The sequence below is a fragment of the Chiroxiphia lanceolata genome, chromosome 5, assembly GCF_009829145.1.
Source record: "Chiroxiphia lanceolata isolate bChiLan1 chromosome 5, bChiLan1.pri, whole genome shotgun sequence".
Taxonomy (NCBI): domain Eukaryota; kingdom Metazoa; phylum Chordata; class Aves; order Passeriformes; family Pipridae; genus Chiroxiphia; species Chiroxiphia lanceolata.
The window spans coordinates 39,937,440-39,962,547 of record NC_045641.1 but is presented as its reverse complement, the minus strand read 5'-3'; the positions used below and the strand labels follow the sequence as shown (position 1 = coordinate 39,962,547).

The 25,108-nt window shown below is 40.0% G+C and overlaps 1 protein-coding gene across 3 annotated transcripts in view; it reads right to left on the bottom strand.

The window, feature by feature from the left end:
• Window positions 1-16,113: 16,113 nt before the first annotated feature.
• SYT1 (synaptotagmin 1) overlaps window positions 16,114-25,108 on the bottom strand; it is a 348,639-nt gene continuing 339,644 nt past the window's right edge. For all 3 annotated transcript variants that reach the window (XM_032688530.1, XM_032688528.1, XM_032688529.1), the window contains 2 exons: window positions 23,424-23,557; window positions 16,114-19,210 (listed from right to left, as the gene is read on the bottom strand). In XM_032688530.1, coding sequence (XP_032544421.1) covers window positions 19,004-19,210; window positions 23,424-23,557 — 341 coding nt within the window. In that variant the 3' untranslated portion in view covers window positions 16,114-19,003. The remainder of the gene's footprint in view (window positions 19,211-23,423; window positions 23,558-25,108) is intronic.

Genomic DNA, 25,108 nt, shown 5'->3' with positions numbered 1-25,108 from the left:
AATCTTTTTCAGCAGCATCATGACTATAGAAGGATGTCAGCCTTCAGGAGGGACTAGGCTGGATGCAGTGCTAAGGAGCAGGGGAGAGAAGTCCTATAGCTCGCTTGACTACAGGCTGCTTAAATCTCTCAAACTCTAGTTGAAACATTGATCTCCCTGGACATTTAATTATAGATGCTTTCTGATAACTCTTTGCCCTGCTCCCTAACTTACTGTGGCGAAAACAGGATCTCTATCCAGTTTATTGTTAGATTATATACCTGCTGGAACAGGTGATATGAACTTCATTTTGAACCAACATTTCTGTTTTCAGTAGCCTGGTAACTTGTTAGATTGAGATATTTAGATTTCTCAGTCAAGATGTTTCAATCAACTGTTTTCTTAAGAGGCAACTGCTCCTTGCAGACCTTACCTGTACCTTCTTTAAGGTGCAGCATGGGGCTGAGGCTTCTGGGACTCTGAGCTTCGCTGAAGGCAAGAAATAGTGCTGGGCAGCACATAATGATAAATTCATGGAAAGGCTAGGATCAAAGAATTGTAGTGTGGGAAGCAGCCAGCTGGGGAACGAAATCAGAAGCCAGTTCAGCAATCCACTTTTTCAAAAGAAAGCAAATGAGCCAGCTGAGAGCTTTCTGAGGGAGCCAAAGCAGAGGCCAAGAAAAGGAAAGGGAGGAAAAGTTGCTGGCAAACTGCTTCCTGCGCATAAGGTCCCAAGCTTTCTTCCCCGCTGAGGCTGAAGGGGACACACCTAAATGGAGTTGGTGGTGTGAAAAGCCCTGTCCCTACATGAGGAAAAAGGGATCTATAGAGTACCCTTGTCACTGCTCATGGTACAAGACGAGGTAACAGGAGCTGTGTACTGAGTGTAAAGAGCCTCCGTACATTGATAGGGTAAGAGACTAAGGCACCTGATGAGGTCCAAGTGTCCAGCTCTGTTTGTAGTGGAAGTTTTCCTTTTGTGTTCTCATTCTGAAAGGGAAAAGAGTTATTTGGCTGGAGGCCCGGCCATTTCACAAGGCCTGAAGAGACCAAAACATCTTGAATGAAAACTTGTATGTGTTGGCACTAGGTGTTGGAAAGTTACTTGCACACACTTTACATATATTGCAGTGTCTCTTGGAATTGCTGTTCAAGATAATTTGTTGTATCTCTCATCTTTATTTTTGCAGTCATAACAGCTACTCTAATTTTTACATCATATATATAGAGCTCCTAGAGCTATGTCAAAAGAAAAGATACCAAAACAATAACAATGACCAAAAAATACCCAAACCTAAAGAAGCCTAGTGCTACTTTCATTTAAAGTTAGCAGACTGCTTTTTAATTGAGGAACTTGCAAGTTTTTCTGAGAAGGAAGAGGTGGGACTCGCCTTGTTTTGCCCAGATGATGACTCACATACCAGTTCAAAGGGGAATAAAAATTAATTGTCTGTCTTTCCTCCTATACAGAACATTTTAATGTGACTTGATTTCACAGAATATATTTATAAAATAGAAGTGGGACAGTTCTTCCGAGTCCTTAGAGGCAGAGTCCTGAAGATGTGCGAGGACACCGTGCTGCTCTCCCAGCCTCCGAATTCCTTAGGAGCCAGAGTTCGGTTGAAGTCACATCTCTTGACCCATCTGTTTACTGTCTCCCATTTTCAGCATTCTTCTCTTGACCTTCAGTGGTAGTTCATGAACTCCATTACAAATTCCAGTACTGCAGGTCAGTAGGTGGCGTAAAGGTTTTAAGTAATTCCAGGCTGGTTTGTTGTGGGAGTAGATAGGGGTGTGTGATTGAATCATACTCAAGTTAGGTGTGGTTTAGCTTTTTTTACTCAATTGAAGTAAAACAAATGACGAGGAAATATCCTAATATAATTGTAATTGTGAGGTATGGACAGTCAGTGCCAAAATTATGGTTACAGGAAGCTGAAACATTAATGAAATTGGGGTTGTAGCTGGATCAGTTTTCAACCTTTAAGTGAACAGTGATTTCCAAGATAGTTAGCATACATTTGTAAATAATTTTCATAACTCAGTGGTAAACAGTACCTGTGGCTTATTTCTAAGGCTGTGAACATTTTAAAGACAATCCCTTTTTACTGCACACTTTGTGTTTTTAATGCTGCAGGTAGAGGTCTTCAGATCTACATTCATAAAGAACAGTTGAACCAAAAATCAATTCCACACCATCCTGCCGTTTGCTGAAGAGCGAGACAGCAAAACTTTTCTGTGCTGGGGAACTGAAAATGGCAGTGGCTCTTCATTTGAAATCCAAACTGTTCTGTTTCTTGATTCTGTGTGAACTTGAACCATTTGCGGATTGCCAGCTAGAAGGCGAGAGAGTCCTTCCCATCACATGTTCTCAAATCTGTAGGGGACTAAACCTGCTGTTTCTGCAGCGCCAATTATGATGTAAAATTAAATAAAAAATGTGACTTGCCATCTGGTATTTGAAAATGGATAGATTATATTTCTTCAGAATGTCTTCACACAGACGACTGGCTGCTGCCTGCCTAGTGCTAGCCACTGGGCAGAAAAGAATCCACACCAGTGTGTTGTTTTTGCTCCATTTGTGATCCCAGTACTCAGTAAAGATTATGGATGGGTATAAGGAAATAGAAGTCATAAAAGTCTACTAGAGTTATAACGCACTGTAGCAAGAGCAAAAGGAAAAGAGTAGATAAGCACTGTAATCATAAATTTTAGGTCTACAATATACTGAACTTGGTTCTCTTCTTAGTATAGAATATCTTTTCTTGAGCACCTTGAATGGAATCTGCCGACGTAAAAGCTGCAACAGAAACAGAGTTTGCTCCATGTTTCTTAATTCTAATGTATTGCATTAAAACCTTTTCAGTCATTGTGGAGTTTGTAATATCTAGTACACAAGTTTTAGCTTCAGGACATTGTTGTAGCACATACCAAAAAGATGCCATACTTCATCCCAGGGTTGTGGGTGGGTTTGTTTGTGCGTGCCTGGGTGTACACAGGCCTGTGTGCAGGTAAATTGGTTTGAATCTACATTCAGGTCTCAGTGGAGTTGCTCTTCTGAAGTATTAAAAGAACTAGTAAGAGTAAATGAGAAACTTATTTTTACTTTTAATTTTGAGATACAATAACATCAGAAATTTTGGGTTCTACTTCTCCCAAATTTGCATTTTCTCTAAGTATGAAGTAATGACACAGTAGTAGCAATGACATCTGTGCCTGGCCAGTACTTTTCAGATGAGTGTTTATTTCTGTGGATTTGGCTTCCTCAGACATCTCCCCTACTGCCACTCACCCTGCTCGTGGTCCATGCCTGACATCTTGTGGTTGCATTTCTGTACTGCACAGTAACCTTACAGCAATTATTGAGGAAGCATTATATGGCCCTAGAGCTTAAAACCCCCCGTAACTACTTCTGTGAAATTGTCATACTAAGGTTTTTTTCATAACCATCAGAATCACTGTCATTGTGTTCTGCTTCATCCCCTTATTTATGTATGCAAAGTCACACAAATTCTGTATTTGCAGTTGTTCCTCGAGGTTTCCTATGCAGAATTCTTGAGATTGATGACATTAAAAGAAAGGGGGGGAAGGGGCGTATTTTTAAAAATAAGTATGAAATAGATAAGATGCATTGTAACTGTATTGTGAAGTCCAGTGAACTTCTAAAATGCATTCAGCATCTAACTTGCAGCTTTGGGACTTGTGTCATGTAACAGCAAAGCCTCATAACAGCACAAGCTTTAGATCAAATTAAATAAAAAATTTAATTTCCTTAAGTAAAGCTTAAAGCAGTGGGTTTTTGATGCTAGACCACTGCATCTGATATTTCGCAGGAATTTACTGGGCTTCTATGCATATATGCACAAAGCAGTGGGAAGATAGGTATGTGTTTAATTTAAAAGAAGCTGATGGTTTTGTTTACAGAAATTACGTTCTAGTCCTTCATCTCCATTCCTCTCTGCATTCCTTTCATTCAGGAACTCAGACTGTTTACATGGTCCGCTTCCCTGGCATTATGCTAAACCCTGGAAAGAAAGATGATTTCTCTAGAGAGGTCTGCATGGGAAACCCCCCTCCCAGATGAATAATCTGTGTGGAGAGCTGGTGGGAATTTAAAACTTGAGACTGCGAGCATTAGCGTGGGGTGTTTGGAAGCAGTCCTGACAGAAGGGTTGTTGCTCAGGCTCCAGATGACTGCTTGCTTCTTAATGTGGTTGAGGATATGGTGTCCTTGGGCCTGGGACACACCATAGCCACTCACTAGCTGTATTCATTCCTTGAATTTCTTTAAAGTAAACAAAATATTTTAGAACACTTTCTCCTCCCAAGTCAGACTTTTTGAGCAGGCACTCCCAACCAGAACTTTGTGTGGTTCCCTGTTTCCATCAGTGCCTCTGCTGTCCTGCAGTACAAGGAAGCTTCAGGCCTTCTGGCACTGTCCTGCAAGAGCTTTTCCATGATTGTGAGATATTCAACTTCATGTTCTTCCTTTGAACCACCATTAATTTTTGAGTGTTCTCCCTGCATGTGTTAGCCCAAGCAGAGGGAGCTGCCTGTTGCACTGCTGCAAGGTGTCCTTCCCTTGATGTTATGTGTAGTATAGTCTTCAGAGCTCCATACATAGTTGAAGTTGAAATGCCCTTTTCAATACTTTCCATGTCATATAAAGAAATCTTGTTACTTTCTTCCCTTACTGTTTGCCTTCCTGAAAGTCCCCAAATGCCTTGTGAAGATTGTTCAGAACAAGCCTATCTTCTGTTCCTCACAGAAACCTGAGGCTTTCTTCTCAGACAAGGTCTTCCCTGAAATGAAATTAATTACTGAGGCAACAGAGTCATGGGTGAGCATTAAGAATAATTTTGGCTGCTTTCACTTTTTTTTGTGCTGGGTCTGGTTTGAGTACAACCTAAAAAGCATTAAAAGCATTGGCCCTAAAATCCAAAGCTAAGATAATGCCCTCACCTAGTAAAAGGATAATCCATCTCCTCTCTCTTTGTGTTATTCTGATGCAGTTTTGATCAGATTAATGTGACCGGCACCTAGTGAGACTTTACAGCTCTTTCCACAGTCTGATATCACATGAACCTGAAATTGAGAGCATGTTTTGCTGAAGTGCAGAACACAGCAGCAGTGAGAGGGGTTCCTAAACCCATTCACAGTCACTTCCAACTAAGTGCCAAAGTAATGCTTTGTCCTGTGCAGGGCCAACTTGTTGGAGGACAGGTCTGAATGGTTTGGGAGAGATTAATTTCAAAACTGGCATTAAACTGAGGTGCCCACTTAAAATTTGTCTCTTATGCCTGAAGTCCAGTGTAGTCACTGGAGCTCATTTAGAGAATGGTGCTGCTCCCTAATGCATACACCTTGTGCATGGAATTGTTGTTTCATTGACCAAAATTCTACTTGGAATTAAGCAGCAGCTACATTTGCAGATATGTGGATATCTATAGTCAGATGTCTTAAGCCAAATCCCCATCCTCACTACAAAGTGATCTTCATTTTGCAGCATCCAGAAGTACCATCATTTTCTAAAGAAATTCTGTTCCAAATCGCCTTCCTTGAAAAATCATTTTAGTTCTGTGCAGTCAGTAGGTAGCCCTGTTGGAAATCCAACACCCTTCCATTGTATGAAAAACAAATTTAAAAAAGAATTTGTAAATGTAATTGAAATATTTTTAATAATTATTTAGTACCTTTGAAACCTTCATAACTGTAGCTTCTGGACAGTCAAAGCCATGTCAATTCAGCACCAACGTGAACTGTAGGACTGGAGAATTTCCTGAGAGTTGTAGTACATTAATTTCTCTCAAAATACTCAACATCATCATGAACAGGTTGAAAAATTTTCCACCTTCTTTATGAAAAATGAATCTGTGGTCAGGTAGTTTCCATGGCTGTGTATGTAGATATACAGGAAATACATTTACCTTCAGTTTTTTGCATGCTGCATTTTACAGTTGTTTTTTGTATGTTTACTACTAGGTAGGAGGAAGTAATACAGCAAGATGTTGATTTGAGTGACTTTTGAACTGAATGAGAAATGCTGTTAGTCCTCACTAATTGTTATTGGCTGGTCCTGAAGGTGTTTTATACACCTGCTAGGTTCAAAAAGTCTGCACCATTCTGCAGTTAACACACCCCTGGGTTGCTCTCTGCTTTCCTCATCTTCCACAAAGTGGAGCTACAGCTGCACTAAGAGAAGGGAATGTGGAAAAACAATTTAAGCATCATGAAATAATATTCTGCAGTGAAAAAAAGTTGAAGCATGACAGCTGAAAGTGAAGGAGAGATAATTCATCAGTCTAGCTTTGTAGTGCTCTAGATTCAGAAATCATAAAGGCTTTTCATCTTAATCCATCTTGAGTGAGCAATGAAGTGCCCGTACAGCTTGCACATGGCATACCCTTTCTTTACTTTGGCAAAAACCTTATTGGGGAGTGGTAGGATGTGTTTCTTTTGGAAGACAGTAGTTAATTTTCAAAACTTTAATTTCATTTGCAGGTAGAAAGGTGTGGTGGCACATACTGCAACACTGAGTAGTGGTGACTAGTTTCTACTGTAACTACCCTCAAGATACTGTGCAAGCAGCCGTGTGAAATCTCTAAGAACTCCTCAGTGATGCTTTACAGCTGAGTGAGAGTGTCCAGATATTCTTGAGGTTTGAGCTGTGTCAGGACCAAAACTCTAATCACTGCTGCAGCCCTGTGTGGCCCTGATGACCTGAGGTCAGATAAATAGCATTTGGTTTCTGCCTACAGAAGAAGTGTAATAATGCTTACCAACTCATTACTGAAATAATGCTTTAGATGTGATGGGCAAGGTTTATACAGCAAATTGAAAATGAGTTCCTAATTAGGGAATTAATGGCATCGTTAATATACAACTCTGTTACATAGTATCCACAAAACTCTCTTCCTCAACTTTTCAAAGAGTGAAAGATTTTAGTTTCCTGGTTGCATACGTGGGATCAGAGGGAGCAGACATGCGAAGTAAAATACATAAGATTCCTTGAAAAAAAGCCAGTCAGAAGTAAAACCTAATCATCACAATGTAGTGTTCTGCCAGTCAGGCCATCAAGTACGTAATTATCTCCTAGGCACACAAGAACTTCAATTAACCAGGATGGTAAACCTGACCAAAACCCAGCTGAAGCTGTGATTGGAATCAGAAAAGGTTTGGGAAATGCAGCCGTGGACTGTAAAGGAAAAGAGACAATACAGGGCACATCCAAATGTGGGGCACAGGTGAAGGCAGTGTTTCCCCCACTTTTTATTGCAGAAATAAGATAGAAGATGGGTTGGCTATTTTGGTATGAACTGATGCTCATTGATTTGCAGGGAAGAAGCTTGGGGGGTGAAAGATGGTGGGTGATGTGATCATGAGACTGAAGGGACTAATCACAGAATCCTAGAATAGTTGGGTTGGAAGAGACCTTTAAAAGTCATCTAACCTGACTGCCCCACAATGACCAGGAACATCTTCAATTAGATCAAGTTGCTTAGAGCTCCATCCAACCTGACCCTGAATGTTCACAGGGATGGGATGTCTACCATCTCCCTGAACAACCAGTTCCAGTGTTTCACCACCCTCATAGTAAAAAATTTCTTTATATCTAGTCTGAATCTACCTTCTTTAAGTGTAAAACCACTGCCCTGTCCTATTGCAACAGGCCCTGCTAGGAAGTCTGTCCTCATCTTTCTTATAACCCCCTTAAGTGTTGAAAACTCGCAACTAGGTCAGACTGTAGTGTTCTCTTTTCCAGGCAGAATAATCCCAGTTTTCTCAGCCTTTCCTCATAGAAGAGGTGCTGCATCCCTCTAATCTAATCATCTTCATGGCCATCCTCTGGACTCACTCCAACAGGTTGATGTCCTTTCTGTGCTGAGGACCTCAGAGCTGGATGCAGTACTGCAAGTGGGGTCTCTTACAACAGTAAAGTGGAGGAGCAGAATCCTCTCCCTTGACCTGCTGGCCATGCTGCTTGTGATGCAGCCCAGGATGTGTTTGGCTTTCTGGGCTGTGAGCACGCATTGCCAGCTCATGTCCAGCTCCTCATCCACCAGTATCCACCAGCCCTTCTCGGCAGGGCTGCTCTCATCCCTCAGCCTGTATTAATACTGGGAGTTGGTTACCCCAATCCAGGTGCAGGATCTTTTACTTGGCCTTGTTGAACCTCATGAGGTGCCCATGGGCCCACTCTTCAAGCTTGTCCAGATCCCTCTGGATAGCATCCCATCCCTTGGTTATGTCAAGTGAATTGCTCAGTGTGTTGTCATCTGAACACTTGCTGAAGGTGCACTAAATCCCACTGTCTGTCTGATATTAACCAGTACTTGTCCCAGTATGGACCCCTGAGAGACACCATTCGTCACTGATCTCCTGCTGGAGCCAGTTGACCACTACCCTCTGGATGTGACCATCCAACCACCTCCTCATCCTCCTACCAGACCATCCATCAAATCTGTATCTCTTCAATTTAAAGAGAAGGATGCTGGACATCTGTGCACTACAAATACCCTGGCTTCTTGCTGTTATGTTTACCAGTAAACTTCTGATCTCACTCTCTTGTATGCCTTTTAGCCCAAGTAGGGAGGAATGGGATGCAAAGGGGGCTGGTGCAAAATCCAGTTCTGCACCAGCTGAAGTCAGCTGCTCCTCATCAGGACCTTCCTTGTTTTGTTCTGCACTTCTGGTGAAGAGGAAGACCTGACCTTATGTCTTTGCTAAGCACTGGACTTTTTAAACATGGGAAATCTGCTTGCCTGTATCTGCAAACTGAGAAAATAGCTCACTGCTCCTTGGTTGCTGTTATTACACCTTGAGCTAAGTCTGGACAGTATTCTCCAGGCAGTTTCTGGGAGCCATGTGTTAGGAATCAGTTATTTCATGGTATTATCCAGATCAGTAATTTCCAGTGCAGGGATTTTCCCCCCCACCTTGATGAGTACCCTGTGGCTGTGTTACCAGACGTGTTGAATCGTATTGCACGACAAGGAAGAGACTGTGTTTCTGCTAATAGGACCAAATTCGCTCTATGGATAACTTTTAGATAATTAACAGGATCAAATGTTTTCATTATGTTCCAAATACTTCATATGAAAAGGATATAATTCTTGCAGGATTTTAAAAATTATCTAGCTCTACAAAACACATCACAGTAAGTGGCTGTTCTATATGGGAAACATTGTTAATGAGATGATCAGGAAATGACATTAATCTTCTCTTTTTAAAAAAAAAAAAATAAGGAAGAGTACAGCAATCTCTAAGGATATGCAAATCCAGATACTTTTGAGTAAGATGATTTGGTTGATGATAATATGATTGTTTATCAAATTACATCAATGGTAATTTCAGATTTGCAATGTTAAAAGCTATGGATCTTGAAGCCCTTTGCTGTGGCTTTGGAATTTAAATAGCTGATATTTGCAATGCAGTAGTGCCCAGATGCCCAAATTGTGGACCAGAAGTCTGTGTGCTACAAACCTTAGGAAAAGTGAACATAGCAACAATGTGAGTATAAATGAAGTAGGGATGTGGTATATATGCCATGTAATATACTCATCAAGGAATAGTGTGTTACTGCTTGCATGTGGATACCTGCCCTATTTGAGATGCTGAGGAATACAGTGTGCCAGTGCATACTTGTGTTTAACAGCCGCTAGTCAAGCAACATGCTCTGTAATTGTGTGGGGATGTGAAATATTTTGTCGTGATGAAGCTCCTCATCTATCCTTGAACATATCAAGAGTCCGAGAGGATTTATAGAGCTGTCACCTGGGAGGTAATGAATGCACACACATACAAAAGAGTGAAGATGCTATAAAACCCTTAGCCTGGCTGGCAGGAAAATGAAGGACTTCCTCAATAGTGCTTTTAACTTGCTGATCTTTTCAATGCATTTTAAAATCTAGATTCACTTCCATGAAGCTCACTTCCATGTCACCTGTATTGACATTGTTTAATGTTTGCTGTCTACTCTGTATCATGTAAATTTTTCTTTAAGATAGCTGAAAGTGGGTACAGGATAGTGGCCTGACCAAGTTTGCTCCTCATGAGATGCCTTAAAAAGAGAATGTAAGTCAAACCAGCCTAAGTCAGGTCAAGAGCAGAGACAATCCTCTTAGCATGTGATTAGAGAAGTATTTGTGCTGCCAGCCTCAAAAAGGCTGGGAAGAGTCTGGTGAGGCTCATGTGCAGTCCATATTGATTGTTCAGCTGCCTTAGTTATAATGCAGTGGGCTTGCATTATGGTGCTAGGCAGGAAGAGTACTCTCTCTCAGGAAAGACGTGACAGGATGTTTGATGAAGACACTTGAGATGATGAAAATCGTGGTGGGAACTGATTTAGAATTTCTGGTGAAGGGGGAAAAAATAGCCCTTGGTTTTGCCTAGTCCATCACATTTCTTCTCCATTAAACGTGCTACTACACTTCTTTCAAGTGCTGGTGTGACTCATCCTTGCTAATAAGTTATAGAATAAGATCATGAAAAAAGTATACTTTACAAGGAACATGTACAGAGTGGTATTATGCTGTGGGAACTGATTAAACACTGTAGCATCTTTGTAGTTTATGTTCTGAAACAAGTATTAACTGCTTGCAAAGGCTTCTGCAACTTGGTGTTTTTCCCTGAACCCATGTTCCTAAGAGATTATTAGGTACCAATTGTTGTAGAGTGGTTGAATAAAACTTTACAAAGTTGGCTAGGCAGAAGTGGAGCAAGAGAAGTATGAGAAGAATCAACAAGGGAACAGCTTGTACTCAACTGTATTAGGGAACATGGTAAATATAACATGAACAATAGCAAATATGGGATCAGAAGAGATCTTAAGGCTCTATTGACAGAACAGTGACATGGGGAAAGACAAAACCAGGTAATGACCATGAGCTGGGGCTATATGGCAAGAGATAGAGATTTGGTCCCCTGGTCTGCAAATAATTTCTTTTTCTTCCTGCATTTTTGCCACTTTGTTCCTCTCTGTTATCTGTACTTCAAAAAATGTCAGCTGAAGAAGTTTGCCTGCTTTTCTTGCTTGCTGTTGTTGCATTACTAATTACTGCAGATTTAATTATGGTCATGGTGCTCAAACCTTTCAGGCAGCTATTTGTGTTAAATCCAAAGAATAAGAGCATTAACCAGTTCTCCTCATCACTGGGCTGGAGTGGGAGAGGTGATTCTTTGTGTTGGGAAAAAGGCTCTTTTTGGAAGCATGCAGCAAAGCAGCAATAATAACCTGAACCTTCTCAGATTTTTATTCTGGAGACTTGGAAGGCTGAAACACAAGGTAGGACTCATCTTTGCTCTGGTACAAATCTCTAAGTGCATACTTTTTCTGTAGTATAGTAGAAGTCTGTATAGCTAGGATACATATTTGCTTTGCCCTACATTTTTCTTGTTACTGTTCATTTATATAGTCCCCATAAATGTCTTTGTTTCCCTCAAGATTGGCTTTTCTTAGATTTACTTTTCAGAACTTCCTGCTAAGGTCTCCCTTAAATCCTTTTAATATACCCTGTGTTTCAACTACAAAGACTTACCTGATTCAACTGCCATGGAAGCTTTTTACTCTGTACCAGACCACATGACAGCTCTTAATGGGGCAGTATTTTTCAGCTTTTCCAATACGTATTTTCCAAGGTTTAGTTTCGTCTTTGAAAAGTACTTTGAGACATTTGCATGGAGGGTGTTATGTCTCAGTGGCAGCAGGAACTGTAATGGACAAATGCCCATACTGAAGTCAGGAAACATCCTGGCATCTGTACATGTGCTGCACTGAGACACAGAGCATGTTCTCTGGATGTCTGAAATGTGTCTACAAATAAACATATTCTAAATAACATATATGAAGGCTATATATATATATATATATATGTATATATATATGAGGATTGTAATTTGAACATCCTTTGTGTACTACCAGTTCATCATAAGCTTTCATTATGTCCTTAGAGACTACTGAGAAGACAAATCTATTTTTCTGTAAGCAATTCTTGTACAAAGAAGAGGTTCTGCCTTCATTTTCCATAGCAGCTTGACTTCTCATTTGAGATGACATTTTTTGTACTTCTGTTCAAAGATCTCTTCACAATATTTGGTATCATTCGAGTTGAAGTGCCTATCTGGGTACTGGATTCTCAATTTATGAAATTAGATATGGCCTCATAATTTAGATCTGTTCCAGCTAAAACAATTTTACGGCACAGGTAAATTTTGTCACCTCATTCATCTGTTTTCTAGATCATTAATAAATGTTCATCTGCAACAATGAACATCTTTAGCACCTCACCCTTAATAATACACTATGTTGAAATTTGACCATTTAATCTTCATTTAATCTATAAAAAGGATTCTCTTAAGTCACTCTGATTACTAAATTTCCTTGATAGGCTTCCATCAGAGTTTTTTTCTATTAATCAGTGTCAGATCATGGTGTATGGCTGGAGAGGAGTGAGTGAAACTGAGGTTTGATAAAGCTGAGAGTTAAAGCCAATTAAACAATCCAGCCACTTACTTTCTTTGGTGAGTTGGCTTTAAAATTCTTAAAACTGAGTTAAACAATAGAGACAACCTTGTATTTGAAAGAAGAAAATATATAAGTCTGAATGTCACAGACTTATCTTTTAAAAAAAAAGTTTAATAATATTGCCAGTTTCATGAAGGAAAAAACCATCTTTAGCAGGATGCAAGTTACTGAGCTTCAGTCTGTCTTTCACCAGGACAAGTGGATGAGAATGTTTCTGACTAAGCACGAAATAATTGACTTCAGCATTCCATTTTGGGTTCCAACCTGTCAGGCTTTCAATCAGGATGTTCAGCCAGGAATCCTCGTGCTTGTGATGAATAGTCCAAGGGAGAAGATAAATATAACCTAAGCTCTTCAGTGACAGATCCACGTCAGGGTTTTGGAACAATTTCTTGATGCCAGTGGGCACTGATCCTTCTTAGGAGAAATCTTCTAGGCTAAGGTACATGTTTGTGAACACAATAGATAAAAGAACTGTCCCTGGGCTCAGGGAGAATGCAAGCAAAATTAGGTCTGTGCAGGACTGTGGGATAATCTTGATTAGTGGAGCAGAGAATATTTTGCCACTTTTGTGCATTGGTCTTTTGTTTATGAGGAAAACTGATGTCAGCTCCATTTGGTGTATAACATCAGTGCAGTATCGCCCACGGTGTGCTCTCCTTGTTGTAAGTAATAAGACAGAGTACGAAGATATGAAATGGTTGACTGAAATTAAATGTGAGCTGTCAAACTGATGAGATTGATTCTGTCAGAAGATGAAACTCTTTGTTTGGTATGGTTGGGGATTTTTTTGTCTAAATGGCTGTTCAAAATCTCAGCATGTTATCACACAGTGCATGCATAGACCGAAAATACTGTACTAGCTGTACCCTCCACCTTTAGCCCAGAAGCCTGGAAGAACTGTCTTCACTTCCCCAAGCTATTTGGCCTCTATAGGCTCCATTAAGGGCATGTGTATCATCCCCTGCTTTGTAGAACTTTCTTTTTTTATTTTGAATACAGCATAATCTTGATGTAGATCTCGTTGTGTGGCCCTTTTGTCTTAAAATGTTGCTGCAGGTATCAGTCACAAAGTGCCACATAAAGTGTTCTCTGTACCAGTTTGTCATATGCTTTTGGAACTACTTTTTGATGCAGTATTAAAAGTATTCTCTGTATTGAATATAAAGATTTAATGCGTATAAGGTAAATGTCACGAAGGCTGCATAAAACCTTTTGTGATACGTCAAGAAAAATCCTTTTCCATGCTTTAATGCCTGGATGAACAGCAGCACTTGAGCTGACAATGAAAATAGGGGCTGGACATGAATTTGGTAGGTTTATGTTCTGAAAACAAGTCAGTACACATACAACAAACTGAACTGGCAACCTGGAGTGAAAATGTTAAAGCGTAAATAAATAAATAAGGGAACTGACTGTTAATCAAAAAATATAATGTTTTAATTCTTGCTTTGCATAACTAACAGGCAATTAACTTTCATTGACTCATGATGTGAAAAGTGATGGAGAGACAGATACTTTGCTTGGGTAACAGTCTGACAGTTGGGAAGAATGTTTTTTTTGACAGCTGATTAGGGGTTAAATGAGCTGAATAAAATTGGTAATTTTGCTGCTTTCCCCACTTAGTAACAGCTATTATATGAAGCATTTTTAGCATTTTTCCTTACATTAGTTGTAATGACTGACTTCAACTGATTATTCTGTTGAAATAACTGGTTTTGATTGACAAAGGTGTCTCTTTGGTATTCTCAAGATCTGCAAAAATTGTTGGTGCATACAGAACCTGCCTCAATGTATTTTTATTGATTGTCTTTGATAGATTTGGGTCTGCTCTTAAGCAAATTGCTCCTCTTATGGAAGTGTGTGCTTAGTCTGATTATGCAACAGCTTAGATGGTGAAGAAGGGAGCAGAAGCATCTCATACCTCCATAATATGGTACCTGCCTGTATCTATGGGGAATTTCTGTGCACCACAGGAGTGTTACCTCAGCTCCTGCAGAGCAAGCAGGCGTCACGGTGAGACCCTGGATTATTATATTAATTATTGGCTTGGACCAACTCAAGTGCGTGTGTGGGGGGGGGGAAGGGACAGGTCAAATTTCACGAAGGTGAGGTGGTGCCCTGCCCCACTCCATCCCCTTGGAGCCTCCTTGGGCAGCCCTGGCACAGCCATCAGTCACTGGACACCAGAAGCACTGCCCACACCCCACCCCCTAGAGCCCCAACCCAGTCCCGGATCAGCTGGAACACCGAGGTACCACCGGGGGGGGGCAGTGGCCACAGGGGGCTGGAGCAGATAAAAACAGCATTATGTGGCCATTCTGTGGCTCTGCCATCTCCTGGACTCCTGGTAGCTGGATCTATGCTGGATCTGGGATGGTAGCTATAATTATCTCCTTTTCTATCTCTCTCTTTACTTCTTCTCCTAATCTCCTCTCTTAATATTCTGAGTAATTTAAAACTGGATGGGTTGGATTTTGCCAAGTTGTATGTGTTAGCATGTGCTAAGTCAGTACTTTGTGGAATGCTTTATTTTGGTTGAATGTTGCTCTTTAAACTTTTGCCAAGTTCCCTTATTTTCCAAAGTTTGCCATAAAAGTGTCTTATTTGACCTCCCGAGAAACGTGTGCAGTGTCTTCTCCTGTGTACTTTTTCATGGTATTAAAAGAACTGAAGGCTCTTTTAGTAGATCTGGTGAGCGAACTTTTGGAGCCTTGTGCATTTTAAAAGTAAAACCTCTTTGATGAGCTTGTAGCTCAAACCTGGGGTCTTACAATCAACCCCTAGCAGTTCTGTAAAGTCACAGAACATCAGGCATTCATAGTTTTGGAGGAGTAACTGCTCTTTACATCACCAGGCCCACTGTGGGCAGAGACACCTTCCACTAGATCAGGTTGCCCAGAGCCCATCCAACCTGGCCTTGAACACTTTCAGGGATGAGGGATCCATGACTTCTCTGGACAACCTGTTCCAGTGCCTCACCACCCTCACAGTAAAGAATTTCTTCCTAATATCTAATCTAAACCTACCCTCCCCTTCAGTTTAAATACAATGCCCCCTTGTCCTATCACTACATGCTGTTGTAGGAAATCCCTCTCTATTCACTTCCTCCAATACTTTCTCCCCACTGCCCCTCCTCCCCAGTTAAAGGTTTTATTTAATGATCTGTAAGAGGCTTGATTTTATGGTCAGCTTAGAAGTAGCGCTTGGATGTAGGTTAAAATATACCATCTCTCTTCAAATGAAAACTTCAACCACAGCTCTAACACAACTGTCGGGAAGAAAAGTGATTTGTAGGTAACTACTTGGCAGTTTTTGTTGTGGTATAGAAACTAGTCCATGTTTGGATAGAGAGTACTGGGTTTGGAGGCAAATAATCAGGCTCTTGGGTAAACAAGGTAATAGTCCTTCATCTGCAATAGAGGTGAAGGATTCATCTACTGGAGTGCTGCTGACTGTGACCATCTTACTGATGAAAGCAGCTTTTCACAGCCCCTCAAAAAGTGCTGTGCTATTTCACTTGCAATACTTCAAAGTGTATGATATTATGTGAAAGTCCTGGAGTGAAATGTCTTTTCAAAGTTTTAGATCAAAAGAGAAATGCCAGAACATCAACAGGAAATAAAACATTTTTATTGAATATCTGTGTAATATGTATGTTATTTTAACGACAATTGGAAAACTCTACTGTGGGAAGTCACTACACAAAGTGAAACAAAATATAAACCACCTCATCAAAAATGAAGGTAAAATACGGCTAAAGTTGTCAGCTCGCGGGCCACGAGCGATATGGCAGGATAAAACACCCCAAACATTTCTACAAGATACAGAGAAAACCCACACAGAGAAACACTCAAGCAGGCAGTAAATATACACAAAGGCAACTAGGATCTTTCTACAGCATCAGATTCTAATACTTCACACAGCTTTGTCAGAAAGGTACATGTGGCTTCTTTGAGGATGAAAATGTCATCTTGGTCACATGGCAGGTTCAGTCTCTGAGAATCATCGTACCTTACAAACCAGTTCTAGGGTGACGTTCAGTCTGGCAGTGTAGGAAGAGAAAGCATTAAGGATACCTTAACACAATGAGTCAGTCCTGGCATGTTGAACTTGCAGCTATCCTGAATGAACAACTGAAAGCTGGAGACCATGAAGCTCGTAGGCTGGAAAGCTGACTGTCTACTTCTTCTCTTTGGTGGGGTTTGGTCCTTAAGGATAAGATTTTAAAATATTCCAGCTTGATGCTTTGCATGTATGTGCCTGTTTCTATCAGAAAATGTCTCGCTTGTGTTTTTTCTGTGTTTCATGTAAAAAAAGAAAGAAAATGCATCTTGCTATTCTCACTTTTGGAGGTGGGGAGAGATCCAGGCTTTTATTCTCTTCCCACATCTTTGCTGCTGCTGCTTTTACCCTCAAAGTACTGAAAAACAGTGGTGCTTGGCCATCGCTGCACTGACCCCTCAGGCTGTCACACCTCTCCCAGAAGCAGAGTCTTGAGGGAGGCTGTGAATTTAGTTTTCAGTGCACAGTTCTCTGATTACATTCATCTTTGTTATTTCAGTAGTTTCTGTTAGATGCAGCAGATTGATAAGAACATTAATAGTTAATCCTCCTGCCTCCCTCCAAAAGCAATAGCATTTCCACATTTCTGGGGTAGTTTGCATTGCTGAAAATAATGAAGAATTATAAATATATTCACAGCTTGGAAAGATAAGCGAGGGGCCTCAAAGGACGGTACATGAGATAGAAGTGATGCCCTAAATGACTTGATGAGATGGTACGAGCAGAGATGACATGCTGGGTAGCTATAAGATGACTGTCTACATAAAACAGCAGGGGTTGAGGGCAGTTGAAATGTAGAGTATTGCACAGGGCTTGACAAAATGCTGCGTGGTCAACCCATTCGCTATAGCATCCTTGTCCCCCGCATAGCTCTCCAGTTCTAAATTGGTCCATAGTAACTAGAACTGCTTGTGCTACGCGTTCCTTCGGCAGTGCAGTAGAAGGGAATGGCAGTATTATTACAATATCACTACGGAATAAATTGATTGCTATCCACTGAGAAAACTACATTTCTAAGCACACACGGCAGTCACAGTGATACACAGAGCAGTCTTTCAAGACTCTTATGGAATGACTAATAGCTTCATAATAGTGCCATTTACTACATAATAACATTTAAAACATTTAAAAACTCCTCCTGAAACGAGCATCTAGTATACAGAAGAGGTTACTTCAGTTTTCTAGAACTTGTTCTTTGTTTTCACTTTTTTTTAAAGGACAAATTAAAACTTAAGTATAAATAGTATATAAAAGGTCACTAGCTGTTCTCTTTTGGCTTACTTTGAAGTGCATTTAGAACTATGGCTAAATTTTGTCATCTTCTGATGGGATTACAATACTGTCTGTTTACCATGAAACTATTTTGTATAATAAACTCACACGGCTGTGTCTAAAAAATATTCTGCATTCCTTCTAATCTGAGTTAGTATAATAAAATATTTTGTTACAAATTCTAATGTGCAAACTCATTATAATGTGAAATCGTGGATGGAATTCACAGTATGCAAATTTTGTATAAAGGTGATAATGGAGAGCTACTCTTCTTTTCATGGCAGCATTTTGCTACTGCTGCATCTCCCTCCTCCCCCTCCCTGCACAACCTCTGCAATTATCTTTGTATGTTAGATGAAATTGTTGCCTCCGATGGAACTGCTTCCTCAACTTTCAATCTAAAGCCATTTCAGTCTGTGTTTGCTTTGGAATATATACAAAAAAATTGTATCCTGGCTTCTGGCTACATCTCCTTGAGGTCAGCCATGGAACTGCTCAGATCATGCTAAGTTGCCTGTGAAAGATGTCTACCCAGTTGGATTTGCCCCTCCAAGATTCACTGTGGATGTGAAGTGTGCTATTAGGATGGTCCAGTTGAAAGCTCAGATTTAAGTTGTCCTTTAAGATGTCAGTGTAACACTACTAGTGCCTTACAAGTTGGATTTTTTTTTTTTCTGGAATGCAGACGATACAATAGTTACCCTATAATATATTATCAGCTCTCCTATATCTCAGTCAATTTACATAATTTAAAATAGAACATCTTATTAAAAACATCTAGATATACACAGATTAGGAAACGCTTACAACATACAAATACACAAACTAGAAATAAATTCTCAGCATACTGGTGTATATATACAACTGTGTCATACAATAAATAATTTCTGTCATGCTCTATCTACACATCATATTGCTTAAAAGAAGAGTAGATCGGGGGACAGTGGTGAAATGAAGCGCCTTTAAAAGGCTCTCTACTTTTAAATTTGTGCAAATTAAAATGGGAATTTAAAAGTACAACTGATCCGTGTCAGGAACACATGGCTGAAATTAAAGGACCCATATTACTGAGGTATTTACAGATACTGGCTAAAGAGCACTATGTGGGCAAATGCAGAAAGGCTTCTTCTTCTTTTTCTTCTTCATAATTTAATTTAATTTAATTTACTTCTTGACTGCCAGCATGGCATCTACCTCCTCCTCGGGCTGTAAGGTGTGCCACTGTGCAATGGGCCGCCGGGGGTTGGCCAACATGTCTGACCAATGCCGCAGCTCCGCTCCAGTGCTGTTGTAGCCCACAAAGACTTTTCCGATGGCATCGTTCTTGCCAATCTTGTCATAGTCCAAAACAGTCACAACAATTTGCACTTTCTACAATGAGACAGAGAAAGATCAGTGAGTATGACTTTAAAGGGAAGGTGGGCAAGCATAAATGTGGGAAGACAATTGCAGCGGAAAAGCCATGAAGGGGGTGTGTGACAGCCTGAGCAGATTCCTCTAGTGAGAAGCAAATTCAAACTTTTGTCTTTGTAAGCCTTTCAAATCAAATTAACTTTACAACCTCCCTGTTAACTTCTAATTCGCCCCCTTGCATCAAAGAGCTTCATATGGACATTGGGGTTGATTGTTTTTCCTTTAACAGATTAACAACTTACAGGTAAGGTAATTCAAAAGTTGTGCAATTTAACACATCATTACTGTTTAATATAATACTTACAGAGAAGTAAATAAGTTAAAAGCTAAAGCTCAGAAATGGTTCTACCCCAAATTAATGTTTGCGATGTTGTGCTCCATTTTGTTAGTTGCCTTTCTGCTTCTAAACAACTCTTACCCATCCATCCAGCATGCTAGTCAGGTATTTGCGGATAAATTCAGAAGATAGCCCTTATGCTTACTAAACACATAGACACACATGCACACACACATGTACCCTGCTCTTTGTGTGTGTGTGCATGTGCACACGTGTGTGTGTATACCATGTATATTCTGTATATTTATAAAGAAGTCTAGAAAACAGGCTGCACACTCATGAAAGTTGGAAAAGATGTAAAAACTCCACTGTCTCGGGGCTCTGACATAGTGACAGTGCCTATGACTGAGCTGATGTTGGGAGTGTTACTTCTGCAGGAATGGTGACCTCTGGCAAAGAGAATTAAACTAGTCCCACAAAGTTTGTGTGAGCCCATCTGTCACAGCTCACAGACAATTTTCCGTTCATTTAGACTGGGGCACAATGGGAGATGTTCAAGCCAAGCTTTGGGTATGCATTTGTGTGCACATGCAAACACTCCTCTCCTCCAGGTCTTTAATATTTGTCAAAAGAGCATATACAGCTATTCCTTCAGTGGAGTGGTGTTCTTCCCCAACAGCACCTAAGATGTTCATAGCCTTGGGCTGATTTTACTAAATTGTAAACACTTCTCCTTACAGAGATTTATTTTTAAAGATGAACATACAGTTCTTTTCCTGATTTCTTATTACAGTGTGAGCTTCCTGAATAAGAGCAAGAAAAGCCCTGAAAAACATTTCTTCTAGAAAAATCTTTTATTCTCAAGAATCAGTTTTTTAAACTTAAGGCTTTAAATATATCTACAATCTGGACTTATTACTAGAATGATTAATTTCAGTGCTTGTAAAAGGATTATCTTTTAAAAGTAGCAAGACCAGGCTCCTGAGGTTTATATTACAAAGTCCATTCCCTTACAGGATTGTACAAATCACTGAGCCAGAGAAAGAGATGAGTCCAACAGGCACTAAAGTATTTATATAGTTGCTGGTGACAAAAATGTACATCAAACTCAAGACTCTCTCTCCCCAGAGCACTCAGGATAAAAGGCAATATCCTGAAACAAGTATTTCTAGATGCCAAAATCATGTTTCAGTGTTGCTGTTTGCAATACATGCTCTTTTAATGGTACCTCCCCAAATGAACACTTATGTTTTAGATGCCTGGTACAATCACAGATATAAAAAGTAAGCATGAGACTATTTATTTACAGTACAAAAAATGCTTGCCTGCTGTGCCTAGAAGCTTGAAGGCTAGTTACTGTTGGATTTTTTTAGTGTTAATTGTAAGACAAAAATGAGCACTGTAAATGAAAGACCCTTTTCCTTGCTCTATAAAAATGTAAGAACAGCTAGCTCAGATGATTAACTCCGAGATGATTCTCACCTTGTGGTGTCTGGCCTAAACCTACAGAGAAATGTGAGCATCTCTTTGCCTTTGTACCATATATTAAAGGAGCAGCTGTACTGCAAAACCCAAGAGGTGCTGGTAGAAAGCACTGCCTCTCCTAATAAACACTTGGATTAGCAGTTTCCCAGTGTTATTAAGCCCTTTGGACTGAAAGGGCCTGGAGACATGGCTACCTACAGAGGCAGTCTGTTTTGCTGTGGCAAAACACATGCCTGATCTGCCTGTAGCAACAGGATTTGACTTCCCAGTAGTGTTCTCCCATTACCCTTAAAGACATCACTTTCTTTCCCTTAAGAGCCAGAATCCATACTCACTATTAAATTGTTGAAAATGTTAATGTTTGGCTCATTTAAAATTATATGTATGTACTACTACTGAGCTGCTTTCTCTTCATAACCTCCCTTCTCTTTGTTCTCCAACAATCAAGAAATTTGTATAAGTTTGCTTAATGGCTTTTACTTGAATTTCCCAAAACTCCCAGTAATCCTTACCATATTAAGTCTAAATATAATTTAAAAAGTGTTTTTCTAATGATGAAATCACTTCAGTATCCATAATGACATAACTTCTAAATACAGTCTTTTATAACTAACTCCAAAATACATTGGCATATGACCAAAGTCTATAATTGCAGACTTAAAATTTGGGCTATATACTCAAGTAGGAGCTATAAAGTAGTTCTAATAAAATTATATATATAAAAAAGACAAAAATTTAAACATCTAAACCACAATACTTTTTAAAGGACCTATATCCACCTTACAAAAATGACTTAGGATTAGAAGGCAAAATGGTCGAGTACCTACAGAATGCCTCTAACCATGCCAAAGCTCTTATCTGGTTATTTGGAGGTGCCCATTCCAGTTCCTCAATCCTGTCCCTATTTAGAAATCAAAATATTCATTGCCTAAATTGCTAAAGAGACTTGATTTGATTCATCTCTTTTTTTTTTGCCTCTGGGTCTCTGATGCTTGTTATGAGGTCTTTCACAAGCACATAGACCAGCTTTCATTAAAATCAAGGGAAATTAGGCCCCACTGGATTTCTCACTTTTTGATTCCTAGAGTCCATAGACACCTGTATATGCTGAAGGGCATGAAGAAACTGTAAACAGACTAGTCATGTCCAAGTCACTGTTCCTACTGCCTCACCTTGTCTAATTTTATTATGTTTGTCAGTACCAAGTCAATAAAATGCAAGGACACAGTTTTACTTGAAATATAGGCCTTGGCTCCCAGGCTTCTCTCCAGTACAGTTACTATCAAAATCCAAGATACAGAGTGTGAAAACCCATACCATGCTCTCATCTAATCCAGAGGGGGCTCCCAATTTTGTCCAAGCCATTTAAACCCATTTAAACTTTTGGCACCTGACTCATATCTAACCCTCTCTTACAAGCCACAAAAGGATGTATTACCAGACTATTTTAATTATGGTCATTCAAACTAGGAGACCCCTGAAAGGACATTTTCCGCACTCAGCTCCACCCAGAAAAGCTGTTGTATTGCTTAACATTTCCAAGGTTCTGGGGCTCCATGGGTGGGTGGCAAGCCACCATAAAGTTCTTTTCTCACATGCCTCCTGAGATGGTTAAGAAGAGCTTCTCTGTTGTGATAAAAGATCAGTTAACATCAAAAGAAGTTAAACCTCCCTTATGAGAGATTACTTGCCTCCCAGTAGCCAAAAGGCAGGTCATAGTCCCTGAAAAGAATTACACAATGCCTTGTCCTGGTATTTCCCACTGCTAATGTAGGTGACTTCCAGCTCACTGTGCTGATTTCCGAGACCCTTAATTTTAGGCTCTGGACAACTGCTGGAGCTCTCCTGAGGTGCCAAGAGAGCAGTACTGACCCCTGAGATTCTCAAATACCTTTTTCCAAGGGACGTAAGAATCACTGAAAAAGCTGTCACAGTGTAGTGAATAACTGAAAAAAAGTTCTGGATGAATTAGGTGTTTTACTTAAGAAGTATGCTGCAGTGCTTTCAAAGAACAGGGCCAATAAATGAGTAAGGAACACAATTTAACAGATGATGCCAATTTATTATTTCAAATAATTTTGGGAAAAAAATGCTATATATGCCTTTTCTTTTATCCCTATACCGTTTTGCTGGCACATTCTTTCACTATCTCCCTGTGGATTTTTTTTTCCAAAATCCATTTCTGTTGACAGAAAATGTCAGTTATTCATTTCTCACGGATGAATCAAAACTTTGTAAGTACTTTACATTTTATCATTTCCCTCTTGAAGCAGTCACACTCAGCACAGGACTGGCATCTAGGTGCTAATGAAGGCATGCACACGTGATAATTAACAAGATTCCTGCTAAATATTTATAAGGGCTGAGAAATGGAATGGAGAGAGAAGACAAAACACTGTTTGACATTACCTGAATTTGCTCGAAGGGTACTTCAAAGCTGAAAGACTCATTGTAGTAGGGATTCAGAGTGTTCTTTTTAATTGTAGTCTTTTTCTTCTTCAGCCTTTTACCGTTCTGCATCAGATGGATCTTCACATAGGGATCTAAGCATTCAAGAGAAGAAGTAGAGCTAAGAAGGATAGTTCTGTGTCTTTTCTACAAATTTTAATCCCACACATGTAAAAGTAGATTAAAAAAAAGAAAACCCTTACAGCTTGTATTTAAACAAAGTCTTCATTTCTACTGTAGAAAAAGTCCTGTATGATTGTGATACATTCCTGACGGAAAAAGGTACAAAATATTTATTGCATTATCTCCTTAACATGGCAAAGGAGAGGTAAATTCCATCTAACTTTGTTCCATAGCTCATTAACCATCCTGGAAATGTTTTTACTTTAACATTATTTATGTACTGCAAGCATTTCTTAGCAATGGGTTGTGGGGTGGTTTTCCCAAGACCGGTGAGTGCTGCAAAATGCACATACAATGGGTACAGGGCTGGAGTGTCTGGATGCTCTGCAACCTCCTGGTAGCTATTCCCATTGTTCCTTGGGGAGGTGCTGCACCATGGTTTTCCCATCCTGTGACCTCCCGGTGGTGAGCTGCGACACAGCGCAGGGTCCATGGGTCTGTGCACGGCCAGATTGCTGTGCAGGAAGGGTCTCTGCCCCTTAAATACCAGCCCCCTACCTTAGTGCTGCATGCAGCCAGAGTAAGGAGGAGGCCACGGTATCAGTTTAATTCACAAATGTGGTTTGCCACTCGCTATTGAATTCTCATTGTTATTTTGAACGACTTCTGGTGGCGAAGTAACAGAATTCATTTGGTACCTAATCAGGTATTTCTTGTGCAAGCAAAACTTTCACGGTGGTGTTAGCAGTACCTTCACTGAGCTCAGTTATTTTTCTGTTTAGGAGTACTACAAAGCACCATTTGAAACATCTCAAGCTCATCCTTTTTAACAACTTGTATGGTACTGTCAGAAAAATTTGGGTAGGTATCTCTTTGGCTTTAGACAGCTGAACTGTGCTGCAGATCAAGGCAAGCCTTCCCTCAAGTGAGATGGTAAAGGCTATGTAAAGTGCCTGCCAGCTACAAGTCACCTGCAGCATAAAGAGCCTGAGTGCAAACTATCAAAGGAGAGGGCTTCTCCTTTCCCTCCTGAGAAAAGGCTAGGGCTACAGAAGGACAAATGAACACTGTACTTACTATGAGCAAACCATGCTTTGTGACTTTGAAATTTTGTGCAATGAAATTAATGTTTAGAAGAGTAATTGCACTCTTCTACAGTCAAAATATGCCTTTCCATGGAAGACCCAGATGTTTGGGATAGTTAAGTTACTGGAGTGACTTCATCCTCTGAAAGGAGCATAATTTTGGTAGTGGACTCTTCAATGAAGGTAGCAGACAAAGGTAAAATAAGATCCAATGGCTGTGAAAAGAAACTAGACAAATTCTAACTTAGAAATAGGCATATATTTTAGCAGTAAGATTGAAACAGCTGGAATAGCTTCTCAGTGTCTGTGGTGAACTCTCTGTAACAGAGGGTTAAGACTCCTTCCCCCTCAAAAGACTCAAGTTCAAACAGAAATTAAATCTGGGTAGGTTTATGCTTGAGGCAAGACAGGGGATTGTAAGGGTTCCGTGTGGCTGCA